Source organism: Solenopsis invicta, chromosome 5, assembly GCF_016802725.1.
Source record: "Solenopsis invicta isolate M01_SB chromosome 5, UNIL_Sinv_3.0, whole genome shotgun sequence".
Lineage (NCBI taxonomy): Eukaryota > Metazoa > Arthropoda > Insecta > Hymenoptera > Formicidae > Solenopsis > Solenopsis invicta.
In genome coordinates, this window is record NC_052668.1 from 19485971 (window position 1) to 19499732 (window position 13762).

General features: G+C 36.6%; 4 protein-coding genes across 6 annotated transcripts; 2 read left to right on the forward strand and 2 right to left on the reverse strand.

Annotated features, from left to right (window-relative positions):
• Positions 1-7: 7 nt before the first annotated feature.
• On the reverse strand, positions 8-3028 carry LOC105205646 (chromatin assembly factor 1 subunit B). The gene is made up of 6 exons (XM_011175066.3): positions 2760-3028; positions 2166-2298; positions 1770-2073; positions 1431-1694; positions 790-1017; positions 8-714 (listed from the first exon to the last, which is right to left on the reverse strand). Exons 1-6 carry the CDS (start codon positions 2898-2900, stop codon positions 168-170), a joined length of 1617 nt encoding a protein of 538 aa, XP_011173368.1. The 5' UTR covers positions 2901-3028; the 3' UTR covers positions 8-167.
• Positions 3029-3071: 43 nt separating this feature from the next.
• On the forward strand, positions 3072-4739 carry LOC105205647 (transmembrane protein 138). Its single transcript, XM_011175067.3, has 4 exons — positions 3072-3324; positions 3417-3489; positions 4047-4221; positions 4291-4739. The coding sequence occupies exons 1-4, from the start codon at positions 3191-3193 to the stop codon at positions 4395-4397; spliced, it is 489 nt and encodes a 162-aa protein (XP_011173369.1). The 5' UTR covers positions 3072-3190; the 3' UTR covers positions 4398-4739.
• Positions 4181-9843, reverse strand: LOC105205645 (E3 SUMO-protein ligase ZBED1). Of its 2 annotated transcripts, XM_026131904.2 has the most exons (5): positions 9159-9840; positions 7953-9055; positions 7153-7568; positions 6690-6844; positions 4181-6599 (listed from the first exon to the last, which is right to left on the reverse strand). In XM_026131904.2, exons 2-5 carry the CDS (start codon positions 8958-8960, stop codon positions 6271-6273), a joined length of 1908 nt encoding a protein of 635 aa, XP_025987689.1. In that variant the 5' UTR covers positions 8961-9055; positions 9159-9840; the 3' UTR covers positions 4181-6270. The 2 variants fall into 2 exon arrangements, with proteins under 2 accessions (XP_025987689.1, XP_011173367.1); XM_011175065.3 differs by having other exon boundaries at positions 7953-9843.
• Positions 9844-11216: 1373 nt separating this feature from the next.
• Positions 11217-13090, forward strand: LOC105205644 (GPI mannosyltransferase 3). 2 transcript variants are annotated; one of them, XM_011175064.3, is made up of 2 exons: positions 11217-11388; positions 11469-13090. In XM_011175064.3, exon 2 carries the CDS (start codon positions 11564-11566, stop codon positions 13037-13039), a length of 1476 nt encoding a protein of 491 aa, XP_011173366.1. In that variant the 5' UTR covers positions 11217-11388; positions 11469-11563; the 3' UTR covers positions 13040-13090. The 2 variants fall into 2 exon arrangements, with proteins under 2 accessions (XP_011173366.1, XP_011173364.1); XM_011175062.3 differs by having other exon boundaries at positions 11218-11388; positions 11485-13090.
• Positions 13091-13762: the final 672 nt, after the last annotated feature.

Below are 13762 nucleotides of genomic sequence, written 5' to 3' on the forward strand. Positions count from 1 at the left end.
CGCATTCTTTTTATCATTGTTTATAATTAAACAAACCTATATTTCTTAAAACATTCGTGGACAATTATTTTTAACCTCTGGCCGATGTCATATACTCGCATTATAAAAGTAATGGCTATAATTAAAAGCTACACATTAAGTATTAGAAAGGTCTATTTTTTTATAAGCTATTGATTCTTTTTAAGTCCCTTTGGACTCGACAAAGTTATTAATTTTACTCTTCTAGGGGTTTTGTTACATATAATAGGAACAGCGTCAGATTTTGGCGGAGTATTCTTGGTTTTAGGCTTGCTCGTATCACTACTGTTTTCTTCATTGTATACCAACTTGATGTCTTCCGTTTCTTCTTCATTTAATTTCTTGTCTACTTGTAAATCACCTTCTAATCTAATATTTTGATTACTTGTGGCTTTGTCCGATTTCTGCTTGTCAAGTTCTTCAGATCGATTATTTGCTACCACATCGATTATGTCGCTTTTTATAAGTTCAATGTCCATTGCACAATCGTCAACATCGAAGATAGGGACATTATTTTTATTTTCGATAGTTTTCGTAGTCTTCGAAGATTTTTCATCAGAACTCTTGGATGTTTCCTTTACTATTGCACTCCCAGAGTCTTTCTTATAAATTTTACCCAGTTCACTTTCTTCAAAATGTATGATGGAACAATAACCATCGCTCGAACACGCAATTAAAATTTTACCATCACTAGACCTGCAAAAGACAGAAAAACCGCTAAGATTCGGAAACAATTCAAATAACAAACATAACATATTAACAATCACGTACCACGAAAGATCATTTAATCTACCATAATGAATGAGCGATATCACACCGATTGGAGAAGTCTGCTGAGTATCGTAAAGCAATATAGAACTCTGCGTCGCGACAGCGAATACCATTCTATAGGGCAGCGGTATCAAAGCAGTTGGACCATCTTTACGCAATTCAAAATATACAGGGCAACAGCGTACTGCTATAGTACATTCATTTAAAGTAGGCAAGATCATTACTGGCCTAAAAAAATTATTTTTATTATTATGCTTACTGTTTAAAGCAAAGTCAAGAATTTAAAATTATGACACAGAAAAAAGTTTAACAATTAAATTAACAGTCATTCATGTAAAAGCAAGATTATAGAAGCTTTAAAGAGTTTAATAATCTTGAATTTTTGCACACAAAATATACTTTTATCTCAATATTACAATAGTTATACCATTGAGATAAAAATATATTAGTTAATATTAAAAAAAAAAAAAATATGACTGTTTTGATAATATTAATATTAAAAAGTTCTTATTTTTTATTTGAAAATCTTAAAATCAAATTCAAATCAAATTCTTCAAAATTTTATATTTTCTTGCTATTATATGAGACGATGATTATCGATTCAATACTAATTTTTTCTGTATAGATGCTTTAATACTGACTCTCTTATATCTTCTCTAGAAAAAACAATTATGGCATTTGATATAGTCTCTGTGGTTTCCTGCGATTCAATTATTCCAGATGGAACAAAAATCAGGGATCCGTCTATCGAAAAGGTCAGCCTACGGAAGAAAGATTTGAATGTGTCGTCGTAAAACAGTCGTACGAACTTCCTCTCCAATGAGCTACCAGATGGTGTTGGAATTTTAGACTTATAAACACGTTGAACGACTTTCTTTGTAGCAACGCTTATTAAACGGCAGTATCTGAAAATAATATTAATTAATAAAATCAAAATTCAGACATTTCGTTCATATTATTTATAATTATGAATCTTATACCTATCGGTACTGATAGTGCATACATATTGATTACAAGGATCCCAAGATACTCCTTGAACAAAACCTTTGTGATCCTGTAATATCGCAGTTTTACAACCTTTCTGAACATCCCACAGTATAGCAGTATTGTCGACAGATCCAGAAATTAAGGAATTGGAGTCTGGTGACCAGCTAATATCATAAATATCTTCGATATGGCCTTTTAATACTTTCCAGGATGTCCATTGTTCTTTATTTTCAGAATCACCAGAGGGTGGAGAGAAGTCTCGTCCCTCTTTTACTTTCCACAAAATAATAACTGATTCTGCATATTATATTAACATTAATTTTAGTCTGTATTTATCCAACAAAATAGAAACAAATAATAAAAAAGGCAGTAATGTATCAGTGGCTAACCATCATCTCCTGATGCCAGTATTTCTCTCGATGGAGAGAATCTTACAACATTTACTGCCTTCTGATGGCGATCCAAGTCTGCCGCAAAATCTACAGTAGCTCCACTACTGTCGCTTGTTGTCAAGTGCCAAATCTGTATTTAAACAATTGTTTAAATTTAATTATCTAATTATCTTTAAATTACAATCACAATATTAAAGAAATTCTTGTTTCTCAAATATTTCATGTTATTGATAAAATTATAATATTAACGACAATAATAATAATCATAATAATCCTTACTGCTAATAAAGAACAAAGAAACATAAGACTACTAAATATTACTATGTAATACTATGTAATCAAATATATGTAATCAAATACTAGGAAAATTGCTAAATTAACTTTATGGTCTATTATTACTTTTATTTTTCTTATAAATACATACATAAATGTAATAATTTAACTATAATAATTTAAGAGATTATACACTTCTGTGATTTCCTTTTATACACATACATTATATATATGCATATTACATATACACATACGGGAACGCTAGAAAAAACTATTATTGTTTTCTTTCGTCTGATTCAAAGTAAATAATTACGTTACCAGAACGTGGCTATCCGTTCCTCCGGTCGCTACTCTCCAAAAGGATTCTCCCTTCGAATTTTCGTATAAGCCGCACTGTACATCGACGCTTAACACCGGGTCACGATTATGCCACGAGATTTCAGGAGTGATGCACTTCATTCTCTCGCTCAGGATCAACAGGTGCGAATTCACGTGTTGCAATGCTGTAAATGAAAACAGAACACTGCGCGGCTGTGCGCGGCGATGTCTCACCAATTTCACTTAACCTTCAAAAGCACGTCGTTCGCGCCAAAGGTTTTTTCAAGGAGGTTCGCGGGTCGAGTTAGGTTAGGTGATGGTCACCATGGCAACCGTTTGCATGATGACTGGTGACGACCGACGACGCGACAACTCTGTAAGCTGGTAGCGCATGTATTCACATTCCGCGATATTTCTCTTACAGGTGATAAATGAGTTCGTTAAATACGAAACAATATACAGCTATTGTAATTTTGCAATATATTTTATTGCTCTTTGATGTTTGCGTGAATTCGTTTGCGAGCTTTGCTAGGCAGCATCCAACGGACCTACTAGTGCTCTACGTGTACGTAGTTATTTTCAATAATTTTTGTCGCGTTTTTATCGCGACCTTGGGTTATGGAATAATGTTTTATGTTTAATGTACTACGATTTCAGGATTCAAGATTTTTGTCTTATCGTAGCCCTGACGTTACTCTTAGTAAACTTCTTTTCTACTTACATTTTCCAGGTGATGATGTGTATTCAGGCAATCAAATCTATTACAAATAGGTTTTGCAAGTCAAATTCAGCAAAATGCCAGCCGAAGTAGAGCATAATAACAATGAACACTAGCTATTGTTTATAAGCCAATATTATTTAAAATCTGATCAATAATGATGTAGTAAGCCTTCAGTCTGTCATTCTAAGCTATAATATTAATTTGCACCAAGTTCAGGTAGTGTTGGGAATGCCAGAAGAAAACATAATTTAGAGCAAAAGACTAAAAACTTACTACATGTAATTGTGAGCACTGACTTCGTATCTATTGATAGTTTTATAATAAAGATAGAATGCAGCAATACTGATATAAACACCAATACATGTCGAATTAATACTCTTGCATACTCTGTTACACTCTTGTGTTGATAAAACACAAACTTAATTTAGATCCAATTTGATCTGATTAATTGCAATATTCTATTCAAATTTGCTGGCATATTCTAAACATTTTGCTTACTAACTCTAACAAGTTTTTATGTTATCTATACAGAGATGTATGAAACGTACAAAATATTTAATTTTCAGGCAGGTTTGATACAACTGCTATACACAAGATTCCGCATGACATTAGTATTATGCATTATATATATGATATTATCCATCAGTTTGCATACGTGGAACATTACTATACATTGGTCAGCACCACTGAAACATTATTGGACAAAAGAATTTCACACTCTTTATTCCGCACATAGAACAGGTACATAAGAAAACTTGAAACGTCGTCTCGTTTACAAGCGTATGATAATAATCCAAAGTTTTTATAAAGTTGCAGTGTTATATTATTACTTTTACAAAAGAGCCTCTCTGAGGATCGGTGATCCGAGATTTTACAAAGGTTCAGCATGGGTACAGAAGCAGCTAAGTATTCCATAACTACTTGCAAATAAAATTCAATACACTCATAAAGGATAATTGTAACTTTGATAAAATATATACGTAAGAATATATGTGTATTTCAAACTTATGAAGTATCTTAAACTACTTATACAATATCGTTGCATATGTACAAACTTGTATGATTACATTACGCAGACGAAGCGACGAGATTAATATACATCCATATATTTGAATGTATTAATTTCTAAATTCATACACTATACAAATATTGTACAATTTATATACATTGCGTAAAAAACTTTATTACAAAGTATCTTTTATACATATACATATGTATTTATCTTTGAGATCAAGAAAAGGATGTAATTTTAGACGTTACTAAAAAATGATTGTGCCAATGCACACATCTTTATTATGTCATAATCTTAGATTATTCTTTGTGCTACTTTGATTACTTTTGTGATATTTTTATATATTCATCCATACAATCATATAATAACTCTATACAAAGTTCGAATCACAACACACTCATGTCACACTTTGTAATTTTATATTAAATTATTAATAATAAATTCAAGACAATGATCAAACTAGAAGACAGATAAAATGAAGCATTTAAGTTTGTTACAATGAAACTTTTCTCATTTTTATGTGTGTCAATGTTATATTTATATTAACACAAATCATAAAATTGATTCAATTATCGCATACAGCGTCTTTACATACAAATCATAAGAGTATAAATTTATATTACAAACTTATTTCATTTTTCTTGTTTTTCAATGTAACAAAAAATAATTCTGATCATGTACTGAATTTTTTTTTGAGAATAAATATTTTTAAGAATGTAGCAAATACAGCTGTTTATACATTTTAAACAGAAAACCATATAAATATAAGTAAAATAAAAAAAACTTCAACGAGTCTCAGAAATGGCCATGCAAACGCCCAATCTTAGCATTTATTTTTTATGAATCTGAGTTTTATTAAATATAGTGATTATGCTTTCATTGAAAGGAGAGTTTCGAGACAATCTGAATATTTTTTTATTGTGCAAAATGTTAGAATAAATTCTATATATTTATTTTTTAAGAAATCCTAGTTCTTATATAAAAACAATTTACATATTTCCTCTCCATATAAAAAATATGAAAAATCGGTAAACCTTTACAAAAGGTGAGCAGCTTCTGATGATCTTGACCTTGATATATGTTATCAAGAAGAGGATGCTGAACAACTTTTCCTTATAAATTAATCGGCGTGCAGTTTTCGAGATATACTTGGTGAAAGAAAAAAACAGTTTTTTTTAATTATTTTAAAAAATATTCATTTTACAAAAAAATACGTCAAACAAAAAATGAAGCTCGTAATAAAAAAGGTTATATACATATTTCACCTAGTTGTAATACTTTTGTCGTTATAGTAGAAACTGTTTTAAAATAATTTTTTTAAATTTTCCGATTAATTTATAAGGAAAAGTTGTTCAGTATCCTTGCTTCTATAATATATGTCAAGGTCAAGGTCGTCAGAGGCTACTCCCCTTTTGTAAAGGTTTACCGAAAAATTTTATCTGCATCTTTTTATTATAAATTAAATTACGCATTGATATGGAAAACCTTATATATTAATATTCCTCACATTGCTTGGTAACAATAGATCAAATCTTAGGAATATTGCACACACATTCAATAAAATAAAAACAAAATTGATGTTTTCTGTACTTTAAATACGTAATACGTACATTGTATGTAGAATCAATGAGGAAGATATATAGGGAGTTTACTTGCGTACGTATTACTCTGCATTTTTAATTATTGCAAGTAAGCTCAATAAAATTATTTTTGTAAAATTACTCTATACACCAGCGAAGTATTTTTCAGGCAACGTCTCGAAAATTTAAAAACTCCTTTCACACTTGCATAGTATGATTACCATGCAAAAAAAGTAATTTGTCAATTAGATGAGGAGGCAAAGTCGCTCGTTTTGTATCGTATTGAATTTGTATGTCCGGCGGGATACGGGAAGGTGGTGCACAACAAGCGGGCACACAATGATACCTGCTCACCAACTTCGCCAGATTCGGGCATTTCGCGGACACTTTTGACCACCATTGCAGGGGGCAATGATGGAGAGGTGCCGAGGGTTCCGATTGATACTGCACAATCTCGAGATCTGCTTTTTCCTCCGCGGGCATGCCAACCTTTGTAGTGCACAGACTACCAAGTAAAAACTCCATACCTGTAATTAAAAGTTGTTCTAAAATGTCTATTTCATGTTGCCTGTACAATTGGAGATGTGCAATTATCTCAAAAAAAAACAAAAAAATACCTGAGACTTTAGTTTTTTTACTTGGTACTGCCTCATCTTCACTCTTTACAGAGACGTCCCCAGTTTCTTCCTGAATCAATTTCGTCAGCATTTCCTTTATAGGAGCACTAACTACGTTTTTCTCTTCCTCAGTAACATATGGCATTGTTTTGAATCTATATAACAGAAAATAAAAATATATACAAGAAATATGGATTCCTGAAGTGAATTACTCCAATTGATGGAGTAACTAGATGCGATAATTAATATGAACGCAATCGATTCATAGTTGATGAATTTCAAGTTCAAATTTCGACACTAATTCTATACATATATGTTTTAATTTTACAAGTTGATTAAACAATTGAAAGTTAAGAATGAAACAATATAAAGTGAATGGTAACCATGCTTTGACAAGAGTTAAGTATTGAAGAGGATATTAAAATGTTTACACATAAATTTAAAGATTTCTATGTTAAAATACCTAGGATCCAAAGTAGTTGCAATTTGTAGAAGTAAAGTAACATTATAATCTGCGTATCGATCGCACAACATGTCCGACAAGGCCTCCTTAAAAGACTTGGCATTGTCACTGTCCAATTCCTTCACTTTAAGATGTGAAGACACAAGTTGCCAAAGTAACGGTTTCAATAGGGATATCAGAGGCATTTTCTCCTCGCTCAACGTCATGATGGTAACTTTGAATGGCTCAAGAACATTCACGATATCTTCCATAATTTTCCACTGTTCATTGGTAATTTCAAACATATCTTGATCTATCCCATCGATGCTTTCCAATATGGATGTAATCATGTTACGACGCGCGAGCATTTGTTCCAGCATCGTATATGTCGATATCCATACAGCGGGATAATCCAGCAATATAGTATTTTCCTCCAACTATAACAGAAACAATGACTGTATTATGAAATACTTATAAAATGCTATTTGCTGATTTTAAACATATAGACTCTAGAATATTACTTATTTTTCTCATATTAATACTGCTTTAAATGAAAATTTACTGACACAATTAAGAAATGTTTACACTTTTTTCATATTCATTGTATGCATAATACTATAAAATATTTTGTTAAATATCAATTGTGCACAGAAAAAATGATCAAATCAACAATTATATCCTACATAACACGTAATATTACAACAATATTGTAGCAATCTTACAATATTGCAATAATATTACGTGCTGAGTGGGATATAAGCAAAAAAATATAGAATCTTCCTTGAGGAATTTAATAGTCTTAAACAGATATAAATTATTACCTCTGACAATTGTTCTTGCATAGTCAATGATGCAAGGGCGGCTGGATGGCTTATGATAGCTCCAATGAGCGACCTGCATTTGGCTAATGTCTGTGATACTATAGGATTCTCAAAACAATTCTGTGCGCACACTTGTAGAGTGTAGAGCAAACACGGTACTACGGTCAAACCACGATTAGTCAGTGCCACAATTAATTCTGTTCTAGAAGTGCTAACAACCGCCGCCGTTATTCTGTCCACTTTAAGATCCCAGTCGAGTAACAAAGAGTCTATAATGGTTCCCCACTGAGCCTCCTCCCAATCCAGTGGGGCATGAAGAGTGCTTAAAATCTTACATTCTAAAGTAGCCTCTGCGTTACTTTGATAATAAACCGACACAGTGACAAAGCTCTCGTCGTTATTGGACTGCCATTCCTCGATCGTCAGCGCCAATTCCGAGGCGACGCAGGACAGGGAGGTAGCCACAGACTCTCGAAAATTATCGTATATCCTCGGTATTATCTCCTCCTCCAGTTTGTTCTTGCTAGGAATCTCGCAGGGCGAGCGTAGGGTCGCGACTAGTCTCTGAAAGCCCCGTCCCTCCACGATCTCTGGCAACTGCAGATCCATTATTATAAACTCGGCTATCGCGTCCGAGACAGTTTTCACGTCGACCGATTGATTCGTCATATTATCCTCTGACATGAGGAATGCCACGTTCTGGCTATTACCATTGATACCAGATCCACCTTTGATCATCACCCTCAACGGCTGGCCAATGGCAATGTCATCCTCCATATTAGACAGACTAATGTTAGGATCTGTAACAAACTGTATGTCACCGTCTATCTGAACGGTACCGTCCGCATTAGTAGTGTAGATATATTTGGTAGGGCTGAGGCCCGCCTTGAGCAGCTTCCTCTGTATCTTTCGCTCCTTACTGTCCTGCGGCAACACCTGCCTCGGCGACGGCAGGTTGGACGATTCGAGCTCCATCAGCTCGTGGGCATGCTTGTTCTGCAGGTGCATGCGAAGATTGCTGGTGTTGCGGTTGTAGGCTATCTGCGTCTTGCACAGTATGCAGACGATCTTCACCTTGGTGAGTATGTCGCCTTCATCGGTGGCTGGAAAGCCAAAGAACTTCCAGTAAATACTCCGCATCGACGGTGGTACCACTAGTTTCTTATACGTATACGTATGCTTCTCCTCCATCATTTTCGCCAGTACCATTTGTATCTCGTTCTTGTCGTCGGACGTACCCGGCTTCGCCGCCGGGCCGTTCGGTAGCGTCTGCATGTTACTTTCCATAGCGTTCGCTCGGAGCCGATAGGCGCACAATCGCCGGTGTCCGCATGTATATGTGTCCAAGTGTCCAAGTTACGCAAGTTCGCAAGTTTACTCTCAGCGGTGTCGCGTCCGCGGTTGCGAGGGAGCTCAGGACGACGGGAACGAACTCGCGAGGCTCGATGCGAGCGCACTCGGGGCTACGAGAGCAACGAGAGGACGCATCGCATCGCACTCGGTCGCCCCTGGTCGCCCCTGGTCGCCCCGCTGGCGACGCAGCGCGAGTCGATGAATCTCCAATTTTACCGCGAATCTATTTTCCTCCCCTCGTACTTCACCGTCAACGTGCCGTTTCGCGCTAATCGAAGTTCAATTCAATTCCTCGCGTCGAAAGGCAGCGATGGCAGCTAAGCGATCAGCAATCGACTTACCCGCGACGATGCGATATCGACTTTCGTGCATTCAGCTACGCGAGGAGTATCGCTATCTATAGACCTCGCCTGATCGATTCGAGTCAACCGTAATGGCGGACGGATACGACCGATACGACTCGTCGCAGTCGCCGCTCGCCCCGTACGTATACGGCGCGCAGCGTTTGCAGGCGTTTTGTCGTTTGCGTGACACTCGAACAACGAAGCGGCTGATTTCACTTCCTTTGTCCACACATATGCGCAATTTAATACCAACGCGCACGCGACAGGAAACGTTGGCTTCCAGCCAATAGCAACGTTTAGCGAAAAAAACAGCTTCGCGTAAGTAATTATTTAATTTAATGTCATTGATTCTTGCCTTTAATTCCTGTTAAATTTAAAATGTTATCGAACAAAATGCTTGCTGATTTTCTTACGGATTTCTTTTTTTTTTTTTAATTTGAAATAATACATTTGATTATTATTATTTAATTTGTTAATATAATTAACAGGCTTTTATAAAATTATTGTTTTAATTTTTTTAATAATTAAAATGAAATAGTATTTTTATACTTGACTGTGGTTGGTCAATTCTCTCTGCCAAGCTTTTAAATTAATTTCCAGCATTTTGAATACAAGACTCGTTAATATAAGCGTATTATATAGTCCAATCATAGTCGAGTATTTTAAAACATGAGACTTTATCGCCTTTAGGCTGTTTTCACATGACGCGTAACTTGTATCAGCCAATGAAATCGCATGATGCGCGCGCGCGACGCGCGCCTACGCGGCCGCCATATTGGCTTCACGCCATTACGCAGTGTCGCTCAAACGACAAGGTCGGTTGATCGGTGGCGGTCGGTGGAGCGGGACGTCAAACGGCGGAAAATCACGACGCTTTTCAACTCGCATCTTCGTCGTCCCGTACGAGTTTTTGACGGAAGCGAGCGTCGGTAGCTGTCGGGATCGTGCCGAAAGTGAAGTGTCGCGCGTTCGTGCCAACTACGGATCGTGATGCGCCAGCAGCGTGGCGACTGACGACCGAATGCCTGTATTTAGTCGCGATCAGTCGCGATGTCGCGTTTGGCCATTGCGCCATAGCTTTCGTTTGAATGCGTTTGCATGGGCGCTGTGTTGTTTCAACCGTCGCGTCGGATACGATGGTGCAAAGTCGCGTTACATATTCGTGCCAAGTGTGAATCGAGAGGAGGGGATCGTTGTGAGGACCTCGGACGGACTCGAGAGCTGCGGCCGAGACAGAGCTAGACGGAGCGATCAGCGGCGAACGGTGAGTCAATTCATTATAGTATATCTACCGTTTATTCATCCCCCACGTTTCAGTATTCGTACATCGTCCCGATTGCGTTCGCATAAATCGCGACAGGACGAATCGATGAATTGCGCGAAAGCCGTTAGGATAGAAAAAATTTGAAGTTTGTGTACGCGCGCTTGGCGCGCTCTCTTATTGTCGCCAGGTGTGCCAACAATCGGGCGACGTACTTTTCGAGGTGTAATCTGCTTTATCTGCTGCAGATTAGAAAATTGATCGTAGTGTATGTCCACGTTGTAGAGATGGCGTCTCGAAAAATCATACCGGAGGATCGTATTTTCTCTCTGGTTATGTGAGGTTATGTCCAATGTCGAGTGTCGAATAATATATAAAGAAATGTATATTATATTTTATTTATTGCAACAGAAACAAAAGTTAAACCTCAAGATAACTAGACATCTCGACCTCTTATAAACTGCTATATATGTATTTGGTAATGATATTCTCCCTTTAAATAACAAAATAATAAGTTGACGCGCAGTTAGAGACTTAGGTTATTCTAGATGCATTCAGTTTCTTTATTAACCAGGTCGGACAAAGCTGATTCTCGTGGAAACGCATGTTTCTGTCGCAAGTGTCATACGCGACCTCGAGACTGTCGATCCGAGATGGGTCTGCCGAAAAGGTTTGGATTGCTGTTGTTTCTGGTACTATGGCGATTATTCAACGTCTTCTTGGTACGGACTGTTCACGTGCCGGACGAATACTGGCAGTCGTTGGAGGTGGCCCATCGTTTGGCTTTTGGCTATGGATACCTCACGTGGGAATGGATAACAATGATTCGTAGTTATATGTATCCGTTTCTCATATCGATTCTCTATCGGGCGCTCGCCGTGCTCTCGTTGGATTCCGTGCCACTGTTGACGACGCTACCTCGTATCTTTCAAGCTATCCTCGCCGCCTACGCGGATTATACGTTTTACAACTGGACCAAGAACCAGTGGATGATGATCGCTCTGTGCATGAATTGGTTCTGGTATTATTGTGCTACGAGAACACTGATAAACTCGGTGGAAACTGCCTGCACCATTATAGCGTTATCGATGTTTCCATGGAAAGAAAGCCGCGTGCAAAGCGTAAGGTTTTTGTGGATTGTGGGTTTTCTCTGTATGGCGAGGCCCACTGCTGCGATTATGTGGCTTCCCTTGTGCCTATATCATATTAAAATGAGTTCGGAAAAGAAAAAATTGCTTGGTCAATATGTCTTGATAGGTTCCGTTTGCTTTACAATCTCTGTATTAATAGATAGTTACTGTTATGGAACGTATGTTATAACCCCATGGAAATTCTTCCAGATAAACGTGTTTGAAAACGTTGGGATCACATACGGCACCAAACACGCTTTGTGGTACATCTATGCCGCTTTGCCCGTACTGCTCGGGGTGTACATCTTCCCATTCTTGCTTTCCTGTTTCTTAATATTTAAGGGTCCTAGATTTTTCTTTCGAGAAGAATCAATTATGCTGGTGGTAATTGGTTGGACCTTATCAATCTATTCGTTACTGCCCCACAAGGAATTTCGATTTATTTTACCCCTTTTACCGTTGTTAATACACATAAGCTTCGCTTGTCTTAATCTTTTGAACTTTATAATCTCGTCTACCATGCGTAGAAGTCTTATAGCGATATTTATATGCAGTAACGTCTTACCCGGGGTGTTCTTTTCAACGAGTCACCAAGGTGGTACGTTACCAATAATGGAGATCCTTCGAGACGATATTACTCGTACGAACACCTCGTTGACGAACACATTGATTCTGACCCCGTGCCACAGTATGCCTTTGTACAGTCATTTACACGTAAACACGTCCATTAGATTTTTAACATGTGAGCCTAATTTGAATAACACCGAGGACTATGTAGACGAAGCGGATCAATTCTTCGCGAACGCGACAGTCTGGCTCAATAATAATTACATTAACAATGAGAAAGTCACGTTACCGACTTATGTGATAGTATTTGATAACATTGTGAGTGAAATATCTAAATTTTTACGTTCATACGAGTTGATTGCCGAGGTGCATCACACATATTTTCCAGAATGGAATTATGGAGAAAATATATTATTGTATAAGCATGTATAATATTTATTTTATATATAATATATGTGATTACATATGTAATATGGTAAATGGGAATATTTTTTAAGTAATAATTTTTTACTCAAAACATCTTGAACTAAGGTTGATATTTTTTTAATAAATTTCTATTTATTACATAAATAAAGAACCTTATATTAATTATATGGGAAATTAATTATATTAATTATATGGGAAATTGGATAAAACAAGTTGTTTTTCAAATATGACATAACTGAAAATCAATTCAAATTATACTGAATAAAAAAAGTTATTAATTTGACTTAAACATATAAATACTTGAATTGAAAAAATTCATCAAGTTGAAAAATGAGTCAAGTTAACATTTTTTTATCAATCTACCTCAGAGGCACAATTTTCTATATGATTAGTGCGAGGCGCTCATTTGTTGTTGAACTGAATTTTGCACCGAGGATATAATTTTCTTCATCTTGCAATTTTTTCTTCTCTCTCCTATACGTCCGGATAAATATAGGCAATAATCTTGTACAATTTCTCAAATTAGTCTCTTTAGCTTCTGCGTGACCACAGATGAGGAATGCGGTGGAAGAAGTCAATGTCGGTATTCTCGTTATCGATGACAAAAAGTAGCACCTCCTGCTCGCCCGACCATCAATAACGCTCAGGCGATTATCGTGAAGCATCATAAACCGAGAGATCTTCCATCGCTAAAAACGATTCGCGAAGTTAGAGGAAGGAGCAAGCGGG